General features: G+C 31.4%; 1 protein-coding gene across 1 annotated transcript in view; it reads left to right on the top strand.

The window, feature by feature from the left end:
- Positions 1-1,199: 1,199 nt before the first annotated feature.
- LOC143079890 (uncharacterized) overlaps positions 1,200-27,916 on the top strand; it is an 83,268-nt gene continuing 56,551 nt past the window's right edge. Inside the window, exon 1 of the mRNA XM_076255516.1 lies at positions 1,200-1,363. Within this exon, the coding sequence (XP_076111631.1) occupies positions 1,361-1,363 (3 nt within the window). The 5' untranslated portion in view covers positions 1,200-1,360. The remainder of the gene's footprint in view (positions 1,364-27,916) is intronic.

Genomic DNA, 27,916 nt, shown 5'->3' with positions numbered 1-27,916 from the left:
CGCAGATATTTTAAGTTGAGAAGTTTTAGTCTGTCAAATGTCAATTGTCTTGACCTCATTTTCAACAACTGCGATGTCATATTCATTTCTCACTTGTTATGAGTAAAAGGATAACTATATTTGACAAACGGGTTCCTTGCAACATTTATGATTTCGTCATACAGAGTTCACCCAACTTCTACTGCATTTCATGGATCAGTGATCAGTTTGAGTTGCATGATAAGGATGATTGTCAGTCTGGCAATTGTACTCATACCTTGACCTCATTTTCATTGTAAATATGTTTTAAGCACTATTAGCAGTTATAGGTCAACTATATTATTGTGTATGAGATGATTGGAAGGTGTACAAGTCTGTCTGTCAGGTATCTTCTGACCTTGATCCCATTTTCATTGTTCATATGTCAATTTAAGTGTTTGTAAATCTTTTAACACGAAGATTATGTTTAATTCGTGCAATTCACTGATAAATTGACGCGGGTAACTACGATGCTAAATAATAACTAATACAGTTTCGAACTGTAATTTTTTTACTAAATCAAACCATCACAAATTGAATTAAACTCCGAGCAAACAGTTCTTGTATTCTAAAAATGCTTTTATCTGAACATAAAACATTGTAAAAATTAAACAAAATAAGATTGTAAGAGAGAGGCAAAAGGTAACTACAGAAAAATCAGACTCGTTAGCCGATAAAAAAACCCACGGACAGTTCCATGGCAAAACCGAATGTGCTTCGGAAGCGTAAACAGACTCTGGTCCATATATGGCACCCGCCAAATTATTCATATAAATACAAACCCAATGACACGTTCAATACGGTAGATAATGATCGAAAAAAGGAGACGATATTATGGTAACGTGGTTACACAATTCGCACATATCTGTCGTCATCTGTGAAACGTAAATACGATGTAACATTGATATCATCAAACGAGCTGTAAAATAGATGCGAAAGATACTAAAGGGACATTCAGACTATAAGTCGCAAAATAAACGGACAACATCATGGCAAGAAAAAAAGAACAACCGACATACAAAAGTACATAAAATACAACATAGTTAACGTTGCAATCTATATTTAAAAGAATGTTTATATAGAAATTTCAACAATACCATATGAATTCCGAGTCAAAGACGAACTTTCGTCATACAGTCAATTTAAAAAAAAAAACATTGTATGAACGAAAAAGGTTAAATATCCATTGGATTACGGGTAGATCGCTCCTGTCCAATCAGGATTTCCCTGTAGATCGAAAAAAACCCGTTTTGTCATACCGAAAGTTGAAACTACAGTCATTTCGTTAGCAGTAATTTTTCAAGACAAATAAAGGAAAAGAGGAAGTACGAATTTAATGTGAATGGTAAGATTTTTTAAAATAAGATTATGTTGCTGCCATGTAGAAATGAAAGAATTATTACGCACCTTTGTTTTCTAAATGAAGGCGAAGATAATTTATGACAAAAATGTGTAAATGCAAATCACTGTGTCATCTACTTTCCCATCAAGGTATTTCATAACCTTTTAGCAAATAAGACGTTTTTACACATTTTTCAATTAACGACAGTGTATCCGCGAGTAGACAGTTAAAATGAAAGCAAGTGGGTTTTTTTTCATCTTCTTCAGATTTTAAGAATGATATTCGCAATCCTAAAAAGATTTTATTTTCACATAAAGAAAAATATGTCGATTCAGCAACAACTTTCAAACTTTTCCACAATGCATAGGTTTGTCTGTACTCAGTGTAAGTTTTGTGGTGTCAGCATAAACATTATTACCTAAAAGATTAACAAAAAGGTAACATGTTAGATCATTTACAAAAAATGACTCATATCAATAAGCAAGTAAATAGTTATGCCAATCATAAAGGAAATCTTACATAAGCACGTAATGTTTTGTAGGTAGAACAATGAAGTATAATGAATGAAATAACTTAAGCCTCATTACATTGATTGAATGACGTTTTTCTTTAGATCGACGCCTTTTAATAAATGAGGTACATGTTTGGGTTAAACTAAATAATAACTGCCAATTTTATTTAATCGCCTTATGTTTTGTAAATTTAAAGTTCTTATATATACAGAACAAATATAGCATATTTTATAGTGTTCATTTTAATACTTTTAAATTAATTGAAAAAATTAAGTGTTCTTTATGGTTCAGGTTTGATTAAGTTCATTATGTAAGACTTACCACTAGGGTAGATATTTGTCACGGAATCGAGACGGGGCGATCTTCAATTTCTGAAAATTAAGGTTCAGTTTGTGGTAACAATTTTTTTGCTGACTGTATTTAAATATATGAATGACATCATAAACTTTTTTAAACCTTCATGGAATGTAGATTTGGACAAAAGCGTCTTTGGGATCCCAAAATGTAATCTGACGAAAACGAGTAGAATATCTTATAAATATTGCTTCCTTATCAGCTTTTGTGTCACTTGACGTCCGTTGTGTGTCGTCTTTCTTCATTCGTAAACTATTACAAAGATCATCTCCTGTGAAACTTGGACATCGTTTACACAGACTTGTCCACAATCATCATTCGGACATTTAGTTTATAAATGTGTGTGATGACTCTGCTTGGGAACCAACACCACGAATATAGCCGACATGGCCGATAAAGAACACCAGATTAAAATGCAAATTTTGTCCATTATCTTAAAAAAAAAACGATTATGGACTGATACAATCGGACAAGGGCAAAATGTTACCATTGATAATTTCTTCATTCTGTTCATTTCATACAAACCGTAAGACGATTTGTTTGTAGGAGTTTTTGCCCTTAAAAACGTATTTTACAAATGCTTTTTGAATTCCCATTATCATCATGATAATTATAATAGAAAGATAACAAGAACTCAGAAAGAAAAGATCTACAAAAAACTTTGCCTCGCCAAAATCGTCAGTCGGCTCCATAAAAGTTTGTTGGATTAAATAATAATTTGAAACTATAATAGATGGGCAACTGTTTTTTTTTTTTATTTGGGATTTTTTTTTTTTAGATAAACTCATCATAGATACCATGTTTAAAATTCTGCATTACCGTCAGACGAGCGTTTCGTTTACAAAAGTCTCAGCAGTGACGCTTAAATCAATAAAGTTAAAAAGGCCAAATAAAGTACGAAGTTGATAACTTATGTACATGTAAGCACAGACTGAAGTGCTGACTACTGGGCTTGTGGTACCTACAGGAAATAAAAACTCCACCAGTAGTGGGATCGACCGAGTGGTTGTGAATAAACTTATCATAAATACCAGTATTGAAATTCTGCATTTGCGCTAGACGAAGTAATCAATAAAATGCCAATTATCACATTTGTCATCTTATTTATAAAAGTATATAACATTCAACAGTTTTTCTCTTAACAAGAAGAGAAAAAAAGTTGTGAAAGTGGCCAAGTATAGCAATTGGAACGTGACAGATCTTGTTACGAGTCGTAAAAAGTGTTTGAAGCTGGGGGTCACACATTAACGAATTTACTTCCGTCCTTCACAGGATCATTCACGATAAATATTTTTCAAAAGTCTGATTAAGATACTGTGAATCGTGGCTGGAAATTAAAAATTTAATTAATTTTTTTTTTTTTTGATTCACGACAAGAAACAGATATTTCTCAAGAAGCGTTCATATTCAGTACTTTCCAACCGATTTTGTTCCTACTATCCCATTCCTAATTCGATTCTAATCCAATTTGTATCCTTCCCATGGTACAAAACGAACAAATTTGTCTCTACATCGTCCCGATTCTACCGAATGTGATCCGACAGAGATCAGACAGTGACCAGACAGTGAAACGATGCTGACGGAAGATATCCGTTAGAAAACGGTCGTCATATTTGGGATGATCAGATACTGTCAGAACGCAATCCTATCGAAGTCTGCTGTCCCCCATAGGACACGGCTTCGTCTGGACATTGTCGTGTTGTGTTCTGCAATTGTCGGGACTCTGCAGTAGGTATCATTGCCGAATTTTGTATTAATAACGGGATTATTTCGGAGCAGTTTCGGTAATGACAGTTCGCATTCGGCAAGATCTGGACGCAATCTGTACTCAATCAGCAAAAAAACAACAAGTTTTTTCATTTTATTTTCAATCTATAAGTTTGACTGTCCCTCTGGTATCTTTCGTCCCTCTTTTCCAGTAGACAACGTCCAAATAAACACAGAACATTGTTACGATTTTAATCCTATTCATCAGAATCTGTTACGAGATAGTCATGATTGTAATCAGAATGGACAAAATCGGCTGACTTTCCCCGTATGTTACGGGACGCACTTAACTGTCGGGTGCTTGGCTGACATCTCCAGACCATTTCCGAAACGTAGGAATTTTCTACGAACGTAAACGACTTCGTTTAGACAATTTTAGGATATTCCAGAACAATAAGGATAGTAATCCATTTTTATTTACTTTTCGTGTCTAAGAGCTGTTTGATCTGAGACAGGAGCCAGTATCGGCACTGTATGAACGCCACATTAGAGAAAACGTCCGTAAGTTAGTATATAGTGTATAGTGACAGATTCGGTCGTGTTTTACCTTGCAAAAGATACAAATCGGATTAAAATCGTAATGAGACGGGATATTTGTATGGGAGAAATTACGACTAGAACCGGCTCAATGTGGACGCATCCTGGACAATATCTATTTGTTTTTGTGATTAGAAAAAATGATTTTTTCCAAATTTAATTCAAGTTTGAATATCCGGTCACGATTATCAGACTTTTGACAATTGTTAATCGGGAATGGTCCGGTTAAAGACGGCAGTTAACATCGTGAATTCACAATCGAGAATCACATGGATAATCTTTCATAGTAATAAGGACAGATAGCTAATATGTTTTTTTGTTATGCATGGGATGTTACTTAGGGAGGCTCGAGGGTACAAAAAATGCTGCAAAATTTTAAACGTTTTATTCTTCATAACAAATTTTATTTATTACACTATCAGTTGTTACTTTGTGATATTGTACAAAAATCAACAAAAAAATCGATTCGTTATGGTCCCAGTTGACTTTTAAATAATGTTTATATCATTGAAAAAGCTTCAAGTTATCTACCGTTGGTCAAAAATGCCATTTTCCTTTCATTAAAATTGAAATATCTTTCAAAACTCAACGTTTACCTATATGTTTTATATTTTTTTCAAAAAAGCCTTAAAATAAATAATTGTAAAATTTACGCGATCTCTGTAGTTAAGTTCTTTTTTTTTATTTCGATATTACCTATACTCATTTCTCCTATTAGTTCAACAGAAAACAAGTACCTTAACTAAAATGCATACTTCTTTCGAATGCAGAATGCGAGCTTAAATGAACGGTGAATCCATGTTTTATGTTATTTTCCTATTAAGTATATGATAAAATTCGTTTATAAAAAAATCAAAGCGAAATCTTTTATTATAAAAAAAAATTATACCCGCGAGCCTCCTTATAAATCGCTGTTACCTTTTACTAACACATGTTTCGTATCACCCCTCCCCTTTCCTGAATACTCAATGTAACCCTTTCAACTTTGATGTGGTGCCCGACGTTTGAAAGATTGTCTGCAACAGATCACTGGTTGATAGCTGATTAAAAACTTTTGAATCTTCTTTTTTTCATGCAATTATAATTTTTCTTTCTTAAATCTAAATGAAATTATTAGTTGTAAACGGTTAACCGTTCGTACGACCGAAAACCGAATACCAAAAAACGCTAACCGGTTAACCGGACTTTTTTTCAATTTTATTAGATTTGATATATATATATCTATATTGAAATCATTAAATTGTTACAAACTATATATGTTTTCTTTAAAAATTATCGTCGTAGTAATGGATTTGACGGATCAATTGTCCATTATATTGATTGGTATTGTTAATCCAAAAATATAAAATTAATTAGAACTTGTCTCTCAGCTCGGGGCAAGATCTTAAAGAAACATAATTAGTTTCATGATGTTTTTAATAGTAATTTTTAATCAGTAATACGATTAAATTTTACGATTTACTTCATTATTTCATTTTTGATCTTATATTGTGTAGACCTACATCTGAATGTGCAATCTCCGTCATGCAAGTCTTTGTCATACTTTAAACTAAGTGCTAACTCAAAATATGTAAAAAGCAAACCAACATGAATGCCATCAATGTATACTTGATGGTACTAATATCAGGATTAATAAATTTTAACTGAAACACTTCACATTATTTTCGGCCCGGCGACAACAAGACAAAATGGAAGAATTATCGGTTTCAGACATACTTTTTAAATTGTTATTTGTATGGAGAGTTGTCTCATTGGCACTCACACCACATCTTCCTATATCTATATATTCAATTCTACGAGATCAAGACGTTTTTTTATTATTAAAATTCAAACTTCGACAGGAATCTTCACAGACAAGCCTTATAAAACCAAAGACCAAACTTCAATTCATCGTATTATAAAAACGTAAATGTATGACTTGGATGGAATGCAGTCACATTGACACTCATACAACATCTTCTTATATCGATGTGTAGGGTACTATTGATAAGGCCTTCAAAAATTAACTTAAACTATCGGTTAACCGGTTATTCGGTCGAACGATTATACGAGTGACCGGTTAGGCAAAGTGTACGCTTTGACAACACTACAGTTATTATCAATACAAAAGGTATGTCTGTTTTATATGCCAATTACTTAACAATAAATAGATCACCCTGAGATGAGTACCAGTTGTAATCAAATCAAGTTATTTTAAACCTATACATGTACACTAGGAATTAAAATATTTTACACAATTATGTAACATTGCAGTCAATTTGAGTGTATAGAGGGGTATGTAAACATGAAACAGATAAAATCGATATTTTTAAATACAGCTCTTTGTAAGAACCAGACAGGGTGCCATATACATGTGATTTATGAGGGTTTCAGATTTTATCTATAAATGGCCTAAAAGAAGCAGTAACTGAATACTGCTCAAAAAATAAATATGAGTGGGAAAATACGAGTGGTTGCCATGGTAACGGACACTCTATTTTTTGGTTGTGAGGCTTAGTAAAATCTTCCAAAAATCAGCTAAATCACTACAATTCAGAGCCTGAATAGGAATAGAATCAAGCATTTTTCATTAATTTTCATATGAAACATTGATACAACTTGGCTTTAGCATCATTTTAGTTCAGATTGCATGTAAACCAAATTTGTAAATTTTTTGAAAAATTTTGCCAAAAAATGCATATTTTCAACTTTTCTGAATTTGGGATTTTTGCGAAATTATCAAATTTTCTGTGGTGTTTTTCAGAAAAGAGCAACTGTGTATAGCATAGTTAGCACTTTAGTTATGAAGTTTGGATACTACTTTACCAAATTAAATAGAAAAAAGCTTGGGACTTTCTTCTTTTTTTCTTCTTAGTTTTATCACCATAGCAACCGATTTTTTCCTTGGAAACTTCAACTTCAACTTTTATTAACACTCTAGACAGTTTACACTGTAACAAGAGGCAGACAAATAATACAAGTAATAATTTACAATGGTGAACAAGATAGAAAGAAATATACATACATAGTTCATTATACCTAATTCTCTGTACACAAGTATACACATACATAACACGTGATAATCATTTAAAGCTATAATAATGGGATCTGAGATAGCCAGTCGATTACATGTAAGTGATAATATATTAAAATTATAGATATTTCATAAGTTTTTTGATAAAAATAGACAAGTTATTTAAGACTTTTACATTACATAAAGACATCAAACCTTTCATTTTATATTCTGAGGGGTTAACAATATAGTAATTTGGGATATATGCACGTCTTAATTTTTTAACCTCGTCATTTTGACATACAAATAAGTAATGAAACTGATTTCCAATACAATTATTTTTGCACAAAGTACATAGTCTTTCCTCTTTTGGAATATTATGCCATCGACCAGTTTCTAGTGGAATTTTGATATTTGAGCATCTAAGTTTGGTAATATATATTCTATTTTCTTTTTTTAATCTTACCAAATAATTTTCTAAACAAAAAGCGTGTTTAAACAGTAAATAATATCCACCTCTAGAAGAGTTTTCAGCATCACTAAACCACTTTTGAATAAACTGATCTTGTAAAATTTGCTTAACATATATTTTAATGTCAACATTTCTTAAAATACATTGATTGTTCCATACATAGGTTAAACCTGTGTTGTCTAATGTAGATCTAATACAATTAATCCACTTAGAAACAATATTTCCAGAATTATGCATCTTATACAAAAATTGGTATAATAATCCTGATAATTTCGTGCTGTTTAACAATAATTTTGACCAGAATGATAAAATTCGTAATCGTACTTTAATTTCCAAGGGATACGTGCCAGTTTCACCGTACACCATATAATTAGGAGTACTGCTTCTTAATGAAAGAATTCTTTTCAAAAATTTTAAATGAACTCTTTCTAAAGCATCTATGTTTTCGAAACCCCATATTTCACAAGAGTAAATCAGTATGGGTTCAACCAAAGAATCAAACAATTTTAGTTGCAAATCAATAGGAATATTTAAATTCCTTATTTTTCTGTAGAGAGCATAGAGTGCCTTTTCTGCTTGTTCTATCAATTTTTTTCTGGCATTTGTAAATCTACCGTTACAATTAAACAGCAAGCCTAGATAAGGATAAAAATCTACTATTTCAATATCAGAACCATATAATTTAAAATCATGTAAGTGGTTTCTTTTGCTTTTTCTTTTTGAAAATATCATAATCTTTGTCTTATCTGTGTTCACAGAAAGTTTCCATTGAGTACAATATAATTCAAACATATCTAATGTATTTTGCATATCACTTGCTGTTTCAGCAAGTATGATAGTGTCATCTGCATAAAATAAGATAAAAATTTGTAAATATAGTCCAATATGTTCTTGACAATGCGTTGATACTGTTTCAAGTCCATTTATGTTATTTTCACACAAAAATTCTTCTAGATCCGAAAGAAAAATAGAAAACAAAAAAGGTGATAAATTTTCTCCTTGGCGTACCCCGAGATCACTCGAAAAGAAGCCAGAAATATCATTTCCCTTTTTGACACAAGATTTAATGTTATCATACATATTAAAAATCACTCTTAAAATTTTTCCTGTAACTTGATTTTTTACCAACTTTTGCCATAACCCCAATCTCCAAACAGTATCAAACGCTTTCTTAAAGTCGATAAACGTACAATAAAGTTTTTTACCAAATGATAAATATAATTCTATCAGCACATGTAAACAGAATATGTTATCCAGAGTTGAATAGCCTTTCCTGAAGCCAGCTTGTGCTTTTGGAATTATTTCAAATAAGTCTGCATATTTTGAAAGTCTCCCATTCAGTATGGCAGTAAATAATTTTCCCAGAGAAGATACTAGAGTAATTCCTCTGTATGAGTCAGGATTAAGGGGGTCCCCCTTATTTTTGAAAAATGGCAAAATAATACCTAATGTCCAAGCTTCAGGAATGGCTCCAGAGTCTAATATTTTATTAAATAACTTAAGATAAAGGGGCATCATAAATTGAATGGTAGATTTCACATATTCATTGATGACCATATCGTAACCTGGCGCGTTTCCGTTTTTTAAATCTTTAACGGCTTTAAAAATTTCATTTTCTGTAATTTTACCATTTAAGATTGCATTTACACGTTCGTCATTGCAATCTGGTATTTCAAAATCTACATCATCTCGTTCTCCGTCTGTGTTCAAATTTTTAAAATAAGCGTGAAGTTCATCAAGATCGATTGGTGTGTTTTTATCCTGTGGTCTTTCAAAATTATTCAAAACATTCCATAATTTTTTTGGATCATGTTGATCCATACTACGCAGCTCGTTTTCAGCTTTAAATTGAAACTCCTCGTAACTTTTGTTCATTACTGTTTTATATGCCTTACTAGCTTTTTTCAAATCGTATCTACTTTCCTCTGTTTTAAATAAATTATGTGTTTTCTTTGCTTGATGAAAATTATCTCGTTTTAAACGACATTGCGCATTAAACCACGGTTGATGTTGTTTTGAATTTCGATTAATTTTGGCGGGTTTATTTCCGAAATTTTCGATGGCTGAATCAAGAAACACTTTATTTAAACTTTCGACTAATTCGTTAAGGTCAGTTTGAAAATTTTCATTAGTTATATCAAGCGTGTCTAACTGGTTCGACAAGTTATCAATGGTCAATTTACTTTCAACGCTGTCAACAAATTGATCTCTTTTGTCACCAATCCAACGAATATGCTTACTAGGCACATTCGGTGAATTGTTTTTATCAAGCAAATCATCAGGTAACATCGCTGAAAGATTGAATCGCAATCTACAATGAATATCAGAAAATAACGAATCAAAATCAATAACTTCAAATTCCGTAATATAGGGGAACAAATCTCCTGATACTATTAAGTAATCAACTAGACTAGTTTCTTTGCTAGTTACTTTGCCCATATTTTTGTCGTTACCAATTCTGCCATTGGCAATATATAAACAATTGTTTTTACATAATTGCAAAAGTTTGTTACCATATACATTGATGCGACCTTTGTCCTCAGAAGATCTTTGTAAGGATACATTATATAAACATAAATTGTAATAGTCATATAAACATCTATCTATCTCATCTATTCCATCATAATTCAAAATTTTTGAAAGTTCATCGTCTGGTATAATATAATCACAAAGAGACCCTGTTCTGGCATTAAAATCGCCAAGTAGTGCAGTTGCAGTGCTTTGATCTTTTAACGTAATTAATTCTGTTTCAATTTCATCAAAGGCATCCTTGGAGGAGTACCTTGAATTTTCGGGAGGTACATAAATACAACCAAACATAATTTTAGTTAATTGCATTGGAATATCTACTTTAACCCAAAGTACAAACTCAGAGTCTGTGTTAATAAATGTAAGAAAATTTTTTAAACATTTTTTAAAAATAACTGTTATACCTCCAGATTTTCGTTCAAATTTTTTTCTATCTTTGGTAAAATAATCATATCCCTTCGGCAAGTTAAGCTGGTCTAAATCATCTAGTTTTGACTCAATACACACAAAAATGTCATTTAGTTCAATCAAATCAGTAAATTCTTTAAATATTAATCGATTTTTTAGGCCACATACATTTAAGCATGAAATATTTAATGAGTGAGAATTGTTACATATACTGGGTTTAAAGTTCAACTGTCCTCTTGTTTGCCTGTCCTATATGTGGCGGGGACGGCCAAAACCTGCTCTTGATTCGTCTCGTGAGCCAAAGTGCTCCCTTAGAAATTGACTGCCTTGTTGAGATGGATACATGTTGTCTTGCGAAGGGTTGTTGGGTACATTGGATGCATTTTTCTGAGCTTCAATTACATCTTCAGGATATATTCTGTGACCATTGACGTATAGCTTGTCTTCCTTAAGACGTGCATGATTTCCTAGACGTTGTTCTCGTTTGAAAATAGGCCATAGAACATTTCTTCTTTCTACCATTTCGTATGGATATTGCTCAAAGACGCTGAAAGATGTTTCTTTCAGTTTAGCAGGGGCAGCTCTAAGAACTTTGTTTCTATCCTTTCGACTTTCAAATTTAGCTACTATGGTTCTTGGTTTAGCGTCCTTGCGTGGTCGGAGGCGGTGAACAATATGAAATTTGATTTCTTCGTTTATCTTAAGTTTTTCTTTGATAAATTTCTTAAGGACTGTTTCCGTTTCAATATTATCATAGTCATCTTTTTCCCTCGGATCTTCGAGTATACCACCAAAAAAGAAGATTTTCCCTCATCGACCTTGACTGAACTTCGAGAAGCTTTTCTTTTAGTTCCATATTTTCTTGTCTCATATTATCGAATTCCTCCGTTATAAAGCAAAATCTGTTTTCAATCTTTTTAACTACGTGTTCAGATCCAGTTACTCTGCCTTCTATTTGCTTCATATCTTGCTTGACCTCGGCAAGTTCTGTTTCTAATGATGAGAATCTGCTTTCGATCCCCCCTAGACGTTTATCAATCGACGGTAAAGCATCAAGATGTGACAGTTTTGTATAAATATCATTTAATATAGATTCTAGACAGATTTGTGTATTTTGTGCGTTCGAAATTTGGGGGGAGGGTTGATCGGAGAAAACCAATTTCTGTTGTGGGTTGCCATGCAGATTTGCTGGTGTGTTGAAAGGTACATAGTTAAGATGCTGTCCATATAAAACTTGGCGTGCACTTTCGATTGAATTTCCAACAGGAGTGTCCACTAATGAGTTATTTACAATGCGATTTTCAGGGTCCGCGGAGTTATCATTTGCAGAATATTGCAGTTCTACAGCTTTAATGTACTGAATTGTTCCATAACTAATAAAAAAAACTACATTTAAGCATTAGCTTACTCTAAATTACCATCGTTAATAGTTGCTGACTTCAATAGTTACCATGGAAATACATATTACCCATAGTAACATCTATTTTAAAATGTATCAATAGAAATTTATGTAAAAAAATACATATATTATATATAGACCGTGTTTATATTCAAATTGGAATATGATTGCATGCTTTGCTTCACTCACAGTCTTGTCTGTATCTATAATACTAAAATTACGAGGTCCAATTTGTCAGCCGTCATCACGTAAAAACGACGAATCAAAAAATTCAACTTTATATATAACTAATATAGTACAAAGGTGTAGATTAAAAATTACACCACTCCAGGCCCTTTTGTTTTCCACGTAATTAATATTGCCAATAATTAAGAAGTTCCGGGTCGAGTCCGATACCGATACCAATGGTATATATATTCACCTGTTACCGATTACCTTATCTGTACGTTCCGCATTTGACAGGCGCACCACCAAACGGTGTATTCAGGATTAATATGCTTTATAGTATTACACGGGTCATAATCAAAGGGTTGACACTACTTAATTGTCAAATTGTTACCTATTGTAGTATTTTAATCAGTTAGACTTTCTAAGATAACAATACGAACACTAAAAATCTTGACTAAAATTAGGCGTATAGGTACAGTTTTCAATTTGTTAGCGGGCATGACGTAAAACAGCGAATCAAAGAATTCAATATTTATAACTAATATAGGACAATGCTGTTGATTAAAAAATACTCCATTCCAGGACCTTTTGTTTTCCAAATAATTAATATTATCAATTATTGATAAGTTCCAGTTCGACGGGTTCAAACAGAAAGATTTGAAAGCAGAGAAAACTGTGTATCTTATAATCAGCATGACTTTATCAGATGACAATACTAATACTAAAATAAGGCTTGCGCATAGTCATATACTTTAATTCAGTCACGGACCCGCGATATACGGGTGTGTTCTAGTATAATATATAATGAAACATTGAGGTTAGAATCGAAGGTTAGGGAAAAAAAGGGGGGTAGGTTTATTTAAAAAAAAAACCATACATGTAGATTCTTGAAAAGATAACGTTTGGTCAGAGAGCCTGATTATGAATAGAATAATGATTATGAATAGAACCAATTTTATTTTCAGAAATTTAATATACATGTATAACATCGATATAACTTGGTTTTAGCTTCAGAGCTTAGTTAGGTTTGCAGTTTAACCCCGACTTTTAGATTTTTTGTTAAAAAATACTAAAAAAACATTCATTTTTTTCGAAATCATGAAGTATTGTGAAATTATCAAATTTTCTCTTGTGTTTTTCCGAAAATTGAAAATATGTAAATCATAGTTAGCATTGTAGTAACAAAGTTTTAATACTACCTGACCAAAATAAATAAAACATTGCGTGGGGCTCTCTTGAATTTTATCACCATGTTAACGTATTTTCCCCTTGGAAACAGAGTTATTATTTATTGAATTCTGCGGTATGGGGAATTCAATGTTCTCAATTGTTTCCAAACCTTTATGAAAAGACATGCATTGAAGCATATATAGGCTCTAAACTGCAATCGTTAAGTATTATTACAACAGTTGCCATGGTGACACATATCACCCATAACAGTCAATCAAATGATATATAATATAGTTTATGTAAAAAATTACATATAATTATGTTAATAATGTTCATTTTTCTAATGGGAATATAACTGCATGCTTTTCTTTGTTTCACTCTCAGTACTGTCATGACTGTCTTTGCTCATTGAAAAGACTTAACAAATTTTAATATACACACTGTTGCATTTTGGGGAGGAGTGGAGGTTGGGTAGTTTTTGTTTGAATCTTTCATAGATCAGGATCATGCACAGCTAAGGTGTGCATTAACTACCTCAGATATACTGCAAAGTTCGAATGTACTCTTAACTGATCCTAGACTTTGAAAAGGTTGTAATTCCATAAAATAAAAATAAACAGCTGCGCCATGAGCGCATGTTACGACCGTCGCTTTTTCAAAGAATAATAAAAGTTTAATAACTTCTCAATGTCATATCACAAATTCATGAAAAACTAATGGGAGGTTATGTTAATAGATATAAACCTGGCGTCACCAAAGTTTCATAACTGCTCAAAGCATTGTCTGAAAACTGTTTTTTTTCCCTGATTTTTATGATTAAAATCACATTATCCGTGACCTAAAACGTATACAAATTAAAAGTGAAATCCCGTCAATAAATATAAACAATTTATTGAACGAAAAATGGAAAAAAATGGGGAGAGTTTAAGATTGGAAAGTGAAATTTTTTTTTCAGTTTATTTAACTTTCTAAATTGAGGTACATTTCTCATTGGTTCATCTTTCTCTAAGCATATTACCTAGGGGAAGAAAAGCAATACATCTATATTTAGTTATGATTTTGCATACACCTTTTTGAAAGTACACCAAAATGGAACTAAAACTGTAGGAGATGTAGGTTATACGTCAATAACACAGCAATCAAACGAAAAAAACCAACTAATGACATTTAACAGGCAACATAAAGATTTCAACAATACTAGTAGTTATAGGTGTCTACACAATATGTCAAATTCTTAATCATTACTAATTTATCTATATAAAGATTTTCTTGAGGATTAATTTATATATAGTTGGGATCCTGCTAACATATCTAACCCCACCACATTCTCTATGTATGTGCCTGTCCCAAGTCAGGAGCCTGTAATTCAGTGGTTGTCGTCTGTTTATGTGTTACATATTTGTTTTTCGTTCACTTTTTGTAAATAGATAGGTTTTCTTGTTTGAATTGATTTACATTGTCATTTCGGGACCTTTCATAGCTGACTATTCGGCATGGGCTTTGCCCAATGTTGAAGGCCGTATGATAACCTATAGTTGTTAGTTTCTGTGTCATTTTGGTATCTTGTGAAGAATTGTTTCAATTTGGCAATTATACCACATCTTTTATTTTTTTATTTTAACAGAAATGATAAAAAAAAATAAATACATAAAAGTCGAAAAAATATTATATGGTATGTATGACAGAAAAAAAGGGCTTCAGAACGGTTTTCGTTAAATATCAAATGGTCACTTTTAGATATTTTTTCACTTAACCAGGTCATTTAAGGCAAACTATACAGTTTTAAACTCAGTGGCAGATCCAGAACTTTGTGTAAAAGGGAGGGGGAGTTGGGGGCGCTCCAGTCACACTTCAGTGATTTCCTATATAATCAACCATTTTTTCCCACAAAAAGGGGGGGGGGGCTGTCCCCCCAGGATCCGCCTATGAAACTGATCTGGTTCTCGGTTTTAACAATTTTTAAAGTATCAAACAAAGAAAAGCAACGCAAAACGGGCATAACTCGGGAACAGTTAAAGTGTCACCAACTAAATTCAAACTTGATCTCTGTTTTGTGGTAATAAGCATTGTGTATATGTTTCATAACATTTGGTTGAGGCAAACTAAAATTAGAAAATGGAAACCAACTTCGTGACGACTAAAGTACTAAAGTATCAAACAAAGAAAAGTAACGCAAAATGGGCATAACTCGGGAACAGTTAAAGTGACGCCAACTAAATTCAAACTTGATCTCTGTTTTGTGGTAATAAGCATGGTGTATATGTTTCATAACATTTGGTTGAGGCAAACTAAAATTAGAAAATGGAAACCAACTTCGTGACGACTAAAGTACTAAAGTATCAAACAAAGAAAAGTAACGCAAAACGGGCATAACTCGGGAACAGTTTAAGTGACGCCAACTAAATTGAAATTGATCTCTGTTTTGTGGTAATAAGCATTATGTATATGTTTCATAACATTTGGTTGAGGCAAACTAAAATTAGAAAATGGAAACCAACTTCGTGCCGACTAAAGTACTGACGGACATGGGTGAAACTTATGATATGAGACAAGTCTTCACAAGAAACGAATTGAAACAGAAATAAATAACCATAAGTCACCCTACGGCCTTCAACAGTAAGTAAAACACATACCACATAGTACCATATGAAGGCTTTGTAAACAGATATCAAACTAGTTGAAAAAAAAATTTAAATAAAAAAGATCACGATTGTTTAATCAGTAACTGTTGTTATGTTATTTGGCACGTGTCAATCGGTTCATTGATTTTTTCGGCATATCAAAGAAAAAAGGGCACGTGTCTAAATGGTGTATTCCTCCTATTCACACTTTTAAAAATCACTATTCCTGCAATAGATGGTTTGATTAATTTTAGAACATACTCACCCCTTCTCGTCCAATGAAAAGTCAGTTTTTTGCCCTCTAATTTTCATAGTACATGGTTTTCCATGCACTATGAAATGCTATACATGAATGACTTTTCATTGTCAGTTAATTATGAAAGTGAACTCTTAATAGCTGCACTAACGAAGTGTACAATCCCCTAAGGCATTTTCCTTGGGAAAATAGACTACTGATTAGAAACGAAAGAGCAAAGATTAAAATAAAAATATTTTGAATTTTGCAAAATTTCATGCATTTTTTAATGATAAACATATATAGAATACACAAAAAAATAATAAGGATAAATAAAATGATATTTATTTCATTTATATACATGTACCTTACATTTGAGGGAATTATTTTCTTTTTCTATCAAAAAACCCATTGCCAGACTGCTGATATATAGCAGAGGATTGTTTTTGGAGAAACACTACATTTAAATTTATCAAATAAAAAGTAAACATTTAATGTTGTATGGTCTGAATTCAAATATTCATACAGAGAGTTTCATATTTATAAAAAAAAAATCAAATTTCAAAAAGGGGATTTATATAACATTGTGTTGCTTTTTTAAATAAAAAAAATCTAAAGATATATGATATAAGTATTAAATTTTACCTGAAGCAGAAGAAAAACAATTTATCCATCACAAACTATGTCAGTGCTATTTCATTTCATCCATTGAAATGACCATTACCTATGTATTATATTTAGTTCATTATAAAAAGTGAACTCTTATTTGGGTTTGACTATTACAATGGGAAAGGATAGTTTTGTAAGGTCACTCGAAAGTGTGAATATGTTCTAAATTGGTCAGACAATACTTGGTCATGTTTTATGAAGATTTAGTATTGTCTAACCTATAAATAAATTGGTTTTATAACATTCAAGGTTAATTAAAAATTCACCTAAGATTTACCTGTATTTTTTAAAAGAAAATATAGTTGATACTGTTCAGTGGCGGATCCAGTTCAAAGTTCAACTAATCATTTTTAAACGTTGACTAATTTGATAATTAAAGTGATTAGATAAATACTACCACACATAATTCTGCGTTTGCCTTTGCTATAGATATTAAAATGAATTATGAAAAAAATGGAAAGAAGTCCTTTGTTTGCATTTTAACGATCTATAAGCATACTTCTTTCTTCAGGGAGTGTTTGCCAGGAAGGTCAAGATCAATAGGTGATTGAACAATAATATAAAATAATTCAATAATAACATTTTCTATTACATTTTTATCTTGCTAAAGCAGATAATCATAAGTTTCATAACGAGTAATAGTTAGATATCATTTGATAAATTGATTAAGTAATTTACTTTTTATATGATAATAAACGAGCCTGTGGCGAGTGTATTATTACTTTCTAAATTGAATTACGAGAGTTGATACCAAGCGGGTATATCAAATATTCATTAGCAGTTAAACCTATCTCTCTTGTGGTCAACACTCTCATTGCGTTAAATTAAAAACGCTTCAGAATGCAATTAAACTTGACAAAGAAAAATTTGCAGTTTCAAATACAAATTCTTTATTAACTTTGAGCCTTACGGCTCATCAGTATAATCAAGTACATGTACAGTGTATATACATATGGCATATTACAAACAATATAAACAATATGCATAATAAACAATAGATGACGTCAGAAGTTTCATCAATACAAAATATCTTTTATTACAATAAACTGTTTCTTAATTTAAAAGAGAAATGTATATACTTTCCCAAGTTACAAAGCTGTTTTGTGTTTTCACCTGATAATAATTCTATTAATTTAAAAGTTGATGGCCTAGACCAGTAATATTTTTTTGTATATTTTTTTCGCAAATCAGTATATCTTCTACATTGAAGAATAAAATGAAATTCATCCTCTATTACCCCTAAATCACAAAAAATACAATTTCTTTCATTTCTATTAGTACCAACATAACGTCCAGTTTCAATACAAAGATTATGTGAAGACAAACGAATTCTTGTTATACATTTACGAAAAAGTACAGGAATGCATTTCTGTAAATAAAATTGCAAAACTACATTTGTTACAACATACTTATATAATCTACACTTTGAAGAAGAATCTAATAAAAATTGTAACTCTTGGTTAGCTTGATCAAACAAACGCTGTCTTATCAAAGGTAAATATGAGCTGTCTACATTTAACAACCACTGATTATCCCACAAATTATTCATACCAAGACTATATATCAATCTTTTTACATATGTTGCCCAATTCATACATTTTGAGCAATTTAACACAAGTTCTTTATAACAAGACCTTAATATACAATTGTCACTATTTAAAATTTTGAACCAAAACTTAAGCATTCTATAATTACGCTCATACTGCAGTGGAAATCTACCTAATTCAAAATAGACCATCACATTTGAGGTCGTTCTTTTGACACCCAATAACATTTTGCAGTAGTCCAAATGGACCTTTTCTATCATAGGAGATTTGTGTACTCCCCATATTTCACACCCATACATTAATATGCTACTAACATAAGTGTCAAAAAGACTAAGCACTGTAAATACATTTAAAAATAATGATGATGTAGTTCTTCTCATACTGAACATAGCTTTTCTAACTTGTTCTGCACAATGTTTCTGTGTTAAGAAATTTACAATTATACGGTATTAATACTCCTAAATAACAAAATTGTTCCACAATATCCATTGTTTGACCGTTATAGACCCATGTCTCATTAGGCCGTACAATTCCACCCTTCCTGAAAACAACAATTTTTGTTTTTTTTTGTATTAACAGACAAGCCCCATTTTTCTGTGTAAATTGACAAAGTATTCAACATTTCCTGTAAACCTTCTACTGTTTCAGACATCAAAATCATGTCATCAGCATACATTAACAAAAATAATGTTATATCTTGAAACTCTAAGGCACAATTGCCATTAGCAATAAATTCATTTTCAAAATCATTCACATAGAAAGAAAATAAAATTGGAGAAAGAACTTCCCCTTGCATAAAAACAAGGTTGTTACAAAAGTAATCAGAATTTAGCCCATTGAATCTAATACAGGTTCTAACATTATTATACATAGATTTTAAAACAGTTAATAGTCTTCCCCGAATACCTAATCTGGAAATTTTGTACCATAAACATAAGCGATCAATTGAATCAAAAGCTTTCAAGTAGTCTACAAAGCAACAATATAATCTTTTATTTTTACAGAGTGTATTTTGAATAACAGAGTATAAACAAAAAACAGCATCAACTGTACTATAACCGTTTCGAAAACCAAACTGTGCATCAGATAAAATATCATTAACAGTTGCCCAATTTAACAATCTTTTATTAAGAATTGTGGTGAAAAGTTTACCTAGATTGCTGACAAGGCGTATGCCACGATAGTTTGCTGCATCATTAGCATCACCAGATTTGAAAATTGGTACCAGGATAGCATCTGACCATGATGACGGGAAATATCCACTATTCAATACGGCGTTAAAAATAGTACATAAATGTGGTATAATAAAATCCTTGTATTCAATAAAAAATTCATTCAGCAAACAGTCTGGACCATGGCTTTTGTCCGTTTTAAGATCACTTATTGCCTTTATAATCTCATCAGCTGTAATATCTGCATCTAGTTCATCAAAAACACATTCATTATTAATCACTTCAGGTCTCTTATTGTTCTTCGGCGCACTTGATACAAGTTCTTTGAAATATTCAAAAAAGTCAGTAATGTTTAAATCACATTTCCTCTGATTTTTTTTCCTAAATAATGAATAAAATTTTCTTGGATTGTCTTTCTTAAGTTTACACAACATATAACCTTCCTGTCGTTTGTAACTACGTTTGAGCTTGCATTCATACTTCTTGTAAGCTTTTTTGGCACTGTTCAAATCTATATGACTATTAAATGTTTTTTTACCATTAAAAGTATGTAATTTTTTACAATAATTGGCATATAGCTCTTTACACCTCTGGTCAAACCATGGTTTATCAGTATTTACTCTCTGATTTTGGAAATTTCGCTTTAATTTTGCTTTTACTTTTGGCATTTGTTTGAAAAAAGGAGCTGTCACATTTGCTAAGCACTGAGTGAAGTTATTTATGCACAAGTCCATACCATCCTGAGACGCTATGTCCATATTAGCTATCGTTGAACTTAAATCATCAGCATTAACTAGTAGGGCATTATAGCACAAGTCTCTAAATTCTTTATTCCATTTAAAAAATTGAGATTCTTCACCATCCACTAATTTTGTATTTATATCATTGCACTGCATAGTAAAGTCAGTTTTAAATTGAACATGCATGGGAGCATGGTCACTGTATGTTGTAAAATTACTTGTGATAAATTTTAAAACTTTTTCAATGTTGGTTGGCTTAGCTAACAAGTAGTCGATCACACTCATACCTCTTGGACCAATATATGTAAAATCATTTGGAAGTCCATCAGGGTGGCGCCCATTTATAATTCTAAGTCCACTGCTCTTACACAAATTAAGTAGTTTTGTTCCATAGTCGTTGGTTCCTGCATCTGGGTTATTACGGCAAAACAAAGCCTCATCAGCAACATATGTAAACAGATCACCAACCCTATCTAAAATACTATCATGTAATTTATCATTCTGTACAAAATCATTCATATTAGCTGTTCTAGCATTTAAATCACCAATAACAAAAATATTTGGACATTCAGCTGAGTAATGTATCATTTGAGACTCAAGCTCATAAAATAAATCACAATTATGAATCCTATAAAAGGATGAGTTCTGTGGTGGTATATACAGATTTGCAATTAAATAGTCACTTTCACATCCAGTCAGTTCTTTAGCTATCCTTATCCAAATCAATGTCTCATACGAAATGTCAATTACTGTAGATTCATTTATTTTCGTGGGTATCAATTTTCGTGGATAGAGAAAAAAAGACGTTTCGTGGTATACGTAAATTCGTGGATCGCTGATTACAACAACAAAAAATTAGATACGTAATTCGTGGATTTCTTTTTGATTTAGGAGATCATATAACCTCCTTGTTTTGATCAATAATAAAACAAAACAAAAAAGAAGAAATTCATTGAAAAAGCTCGCTTGGTCATTCTAGGTTAAAGTGTTCATTGATAACTTCGATTACAATAATGGACAGAGACAACTAATTATTTGTTTGTTTTACAATTTATAAATTCTTGTCTGAATTCTATAAGGCATTCAAAACTTTATGATTGAAAGCTCATTTCCCTAATCACGATATAATAAACAGTGATATAAGTATAAGGTGTGAAAATAAATGGTCCTGTCATAAACAATATTACCTACGGGCAATATCCCCGTACTTAATCCTATTGATTTTTAATAACTATGACACGGTAATTAACAACTTGCAGTTATTTTCCAATTCAATTCAATTCAATATTTTATTTAAGTCTCATCTCTCAATAATATATAATACAACATTACATTAAATGTAAAAAATATATAAATATAAAAGGAGAGCCATTCTGTACAGAATTACAAGAGACTATAACATTAAAAATTATATAAAGTATGCATCTATTATAAAACATATTGACATTAACATTATTTACAGTATAAAACATTTCTACGTCTATTTAAAATAAGATTACAGGCTTTGGCACAGCTACGAATCATATTATTATCTGTAAATAAAAACACTAATTTCTGTTTATCATCATAAGACATAAAATCACTATTAAAATGTGTTGCTTCATCAAATAATTTTTTTCTAAAATCATCATACAAAGGACACGATAAAATAACATGGGCTTCATCTTCTAAAATATTCATACAATTATCACAGACTCGATCTTTTAAAATTAATTTTTCAAATCTCCCCGTTTCTATTCTTAGTGGTGCTACACCACATCGAAATTTGGCAAAAGAACTCCTTTGCGAAAATGGCATTGGAATTTTACAATAAGTTTCCGTTTCAAAACTGTTCTTAAATAAATTATATGTACGAAGTTTGTTACCACCTTTACCAGATAAAGCTTTCTCTGATTGTAAATTGCCTTGCCACTGTTCGACATATTTACTAAACATTTTAGACATAACAGTATTGACAACTGAGGTACTATCAACATAATCTGTAATGATACACAAATGTTCTGCATTATACTCAGAAAACGTTTTCCTTACATAAAAATTCCAATTTTTTATACACTTATGATTTTTACTCATAATGTCTGCCCATATGAAAATTTTTCTGTTTAAACGATCAGAACTCATATTGTTCAAACGGCACCATAGTCGAATTAAGCATTGCCATTGTTTTTGAAAGATAGGTATCCACCCCATATCCCCTGCAACTGCAGCATTTGGAGTATATTTACCCACTCCAAGAAAAAATCTGCAAGCTCTATTATGGATGGCATTTATAAAAGAAAAATTTTTGCAACCCCAAATACCAGCACCATATTCAACAATTGGAAGCACCAAACTCTCATATAATTTTGAAAAGACATTATGAGTAACACCACCTAAGATTTTGCACTTGGCTATAACAAGGCCAAGTGCTCTATTTGCAGAAGCTGCAACAGCTTTAGCAGTTACATTATAATCTAAAAATTCACTTAAAACTAAACCTAAATATGTATAAGTAGTAGAATATTCAATGATATCATTCCCACATTTAAATTCAACATGTGACTTATCAACAGAAGGTGTTCTAAAATGCACAATATTACACTTTTTGGAATTAATGGTCATACAATTATCTCCACACCATATATCTAATGCATTTAACAGAATTTGTAATTCTTTTTCATCGTTTGCAAGTAAAACCACATCATCAGCATAAAGCAAAATACAAACTTTTTCATCATCAATATCAATACCACACTCATATGATTTCAAGAATGAAACTAGGTCATTAATATATAAATTAAATAACAAGGGAGACAATGGGCATCCTTGTTTAAGACCACTGTTAACATTAAACCATTCTGATAAATGGCCGTTTAATCGTACTGAACATAATATATTTGAATAAATAGACTGTATAGCAGCACAAAAATTTTCAGCCACCCCCATTACATTTAACTTGGACCATAGTATATTTCTATTGATGGTATCATATGCCTTTTTAAAATCAATAAACGCACAAAAAGTAGATTTACGAAGCTTCTTTCTGACTTCAATTATGTTTGTAAGAGAAGACAATTGGTCTATAGTGCTTCGATTTTGACGGAAACCATTTTGTTCGTCGACTAATATGTTATTGTCATCTATCCATTGCACAAGCCTTTCGTTTAAAATATTACAATAAAGCTTATAGGAAACACAAGCTAATGCAATTCCTCTGTAAGACAAAGGGTCGCGCGGATCTGTCATGTTTGCTTTAGGTATAGGATTGATAATAATTTTGTTCCATAATTCTGGCGTTTTTTGGAACCTAAAGCAAAAATCAAATAAATGGTACAAAAACAAAGTTGAGCAATTATTTTGCAAAACTTCAACTGGTAAATTATCAAAACCAGCAGATTTGCCTTTCTTTGCTTTGTCAATGACACTAGCTGTTTCAGCAAACGAAATGGGTTCCGTCAATAAAAAGTCATTAAAAGTATTTTTCGCATATGCATGATTTTGCGTTTCAGAAACCTTGGTTGAAATCTTTTGATTCAACAAATTACTATATTCCGACTTCCATTTATCTAAAACAGCTGTCAGATTTGAATTAACATTCCCATCTTGATCTATGACCTCCATGGGAATTACTGACTTCCGGTTTTCCGCTACCCCAATTTTACCAATTTTTTTCCAGAACTGCTGTTGGTTTCTTTTTGATTCCAACAACAAGTCCTGCTGCATACTAAACCAATACTTTCGCTTACATTTTTGAACCTCCCTGTCAAAATATTTCCATGAACAGTTTTAATCAATTTTAAAAAGTAAATTATCACTGATATTAGATATATTTATTATAGATTTAATCAAAATACTTGTATCTTCTTTCAATAAAAAACACGTGTTATGTTACAATGTTTATCGCTAGTCAACACTATACAAGAACTGCATAATATAACCGGAAATAAATATCCGACTCAATACACATTTCTCGGGATTATTCTTCGTTGAATTCTTAAATTCGTGGTTCGCTGTTACCCACGAAATCCACGAAAATTGGTATACCACGAATAAAAATGAATCCACAGTATTTTAACATAGGGTGACAATATTTTTCTGATCATTACATACATACCACACCCTTGTTTATACTTTTTTTCTAGATAAAGGGATAGATTTACACACAAAATCATCAATTTCAATATTACATGTATTATTGATCCAACATTCTGATAAAAACACAATATCATAAGTACAAATAAAATTCTTAAATTTCTCATCTTTAATTTTTTCTTCAAAACCACCATTTATATTCCAAGATAAACACTTTAAATTTTTAATTAAAACTTCCGACGATTTCTATGATACTTGCATACCATTTTCATTCACGACATCGACACCATCATGATTTTGACTTTTATCTACAACATTTTCTGAATCACTAAATTTCATTTTTTCCTTTTTTGCGTTTGCAATAGCTACATCAATTGGGCCACCTGAATATAAAACACCTCCAATAAACAATTTATCCTTAATAAGCACTGCTTTCACATCTGCGTCACGAGCTTTTTTAAGATAGGGAATTAATAATATCTTTATTGCAAAATTACACCCATGAGGGTCAAGCAATACAATGAAACAATAATTTTATACTATACAATGCAATACAATGAAATACAATGTAATACAATGAAATACAATGTAATACAATGAAATACAAAATAATACAATACAATATATGGAATAATAGAACATTAGAGTTCAATTATAAATGTATGTAAAAAACACCATCATAACCTTGCCTGACACGGGTCTGACTCCCTCAGTTCTAAAGACTGTTTAATGAAGACTCCAATATGACAAACAAGTTCAGGGATGGGGTTTAGAATGTGTTTAAGTTTATTGAATGCATCAAGATGCTGAAATAATGGTACATAGTCTTTTAGATAAGCAAAAAGATTAGAACGCAAAGATATGTTAATGTCACAATACAAAAAGAAATGATATTCATCATCTAGGACTTCACATTTTTTACATAATCTTTGTGCTCTTGGAATGTTTCTGTACCTTCCTAATTCAATACCTAGGGAATGATCACTTAGTCTAAATTTTGAGAGTAACTGCCTATGTATAAAATTATTGCAATTTAAATATTCCTCAGACTGACAATTATTTTTTAATTTCCCATAAAGACAAAGTTTGGATGAGGAATCCATTTTTGAAAGTTTAATTAAAGTATTTTTTTCATATTCTTCTGAAACACACTTTTTTATATTACATTTTAACATATTTTTTGATTGTTTAAAAGGTACATTATTATTAGAGTAATTTTCTGGGTTTATTTTCATTTCTTTAAAAATTTTATCTACAAATGAGTACCAGGAATAAATTCCTTCTGAATGTAAATTTATGTTTGTTTGTAGAGATTCTTTAACCAGGGGATTAATATCATTACAATTTATTCTATAAAAATACATGAGTGTTTGAGTTTTTATATAGGAGTCCAAAGTAAATCTACCTAATTCTGATCTAGCACCTATGTTAGTGGCTGTCTTTTTCAGTCCTAATACTGCTTTACAAAATTTAGAATGAACCTTCTCAAAGGGATGTTTTTCTGCTAATGCAAGAGTATAACAAAAAGTATTATTTACTGCAGCTCTATTAGATGCCCTAAAAGCTGACTGAAAATTATCCATAAACCAAATCTCAGAGTTGTATGTCAAAATAGGTCTTATAAGAGTATCAAATAATTTACATGACAAATTAGTGGGAACAAAATTAAAATTGGACATATATTTTCTCAATAAAAATAAAACTTTAATGCCTTTTTTAGACAGCTCTTCAGTAGTTTTTGTAAAATTTCCCCTATAGTTAATAATATTCCCTAGAAATTTAAAGTCCTTAACTTCAGTCAAAAATTTATTATTAAACAAGATGGGTGGGGATTGTTTATAAATATTCTGAAAAACTAGAATTTTAGTCTTGTTTGTATTAACACTCAACTGCCATTTAGTGCAATATTTATTTAGTTTATCTAATGCGTTTTGAAGCCCCTGGTGTGTCTCGGACAATAACACTAAATCAGATTAATGATTTCCTCTTTTCCACAACAGATTTCGGGTATTGATCACTAATAGAAATTGACGAACTTTTCAACTTGTAACTCCTTTTACGTACACTGTCACGTTTCTGCCTGTCACTAAATTTCACCAATATAGGCCGTATACGTTCCTGACCCACATTTTGACTCAATACTGCTACATCATTTTTTTTTACCAAGACGAAAGGCAGATTTTATGTTTAATTCATCCTCAATTTCTAGGTTAAAAGTGTGCGAGATTTGTATATTATTAAAGAAATCAAATATATCCGTTGCTTTTGATTAAACATGATAGATCGTCTTAACCTTTCAAATTCAGCAATGACCTAAATGATAGACCACAGGGGTTTGTTACTATCTGCATTGTGTACTATCAATGGGGGCTCCCATGGATATTAAACCTAGCAAATAGTGACAAACCTCTATGGATAGACGATGAAGATGTCGTTATACCGTCTCGTGATGCTGGATAAGCCGATCAAATTAACGCAGTTTTTGTACCGCACTACGTGTCTTGTGCTACAAGAAGAACATCATCATGCAAGAAATAGAAAACCGGCCACAATCATAACAATAATGTAAAACACATTTGTTACTTTTTGTAAGGATAAATGCTCAATTTACCGGAATTTACCGTCTTTTCATATCCGTATTGCAATGCAATTACTAGCAATAGAGGTCAGTCATTTACAAACGTATCAACCGTATCGTATACGTTGACGTATCCCAGTCATTCCCAAAAAATGGGTACAATTCGAATGTAGACACTGTTAAAAAATAAATTTTAACTGAGCAGAGAGAGAGTGTTGTTTTCTTCTGTGTCTATATCTAGTCTGTCGTTTTTTTAATTTTTACTTACACCATTTTAGTTGTTTTCTAGTTTTAGCATTTTTTGTAAGACAAGGTAAGTATGAACGTATCGGAGATTAGCGTTGTATAAAGTCATCTTAAAAATTGCATTAGAGAAAAACACAAGATTTAAATCCAGGCTCATGTGAAATGGGTTACATTTACCACCATAGCAAACTGATTTATACGTATTATTCTGTATATATTGAAAGCAAATACCAATTTTAAGGTCTGAATTAATATAGTGTTTAAAAAATAATTCAAATAAGTAGTTTTCATAACTTATTTAGTAATAAATTTAAACTAATGAAATGTTATGCTGTATAATATTTTAGTTTCATAATACAGCTTTCCAGG

Source organism: Mytilus galloprovincialis, chromosome 6 (assembly GCF_965363235.1).
Source record: "Mytilus galloprovincialis chromosome 6, xbMytGall1.hap1.1, whole genome shotgun sequence".
In the NCBI taxonomy this organism is placed as follows: domain Eukaryota; kingdom Metazoa; phylum Mollusca; class Bivalvia; order Mytilida; family Mytilidae; genus Mytilus; species Mytilus galloprovincialis.
Note: the sequence above shows the minus strand (reverse complement) of the source record. Positions and strands in the feature narration are given on the sequence as shown.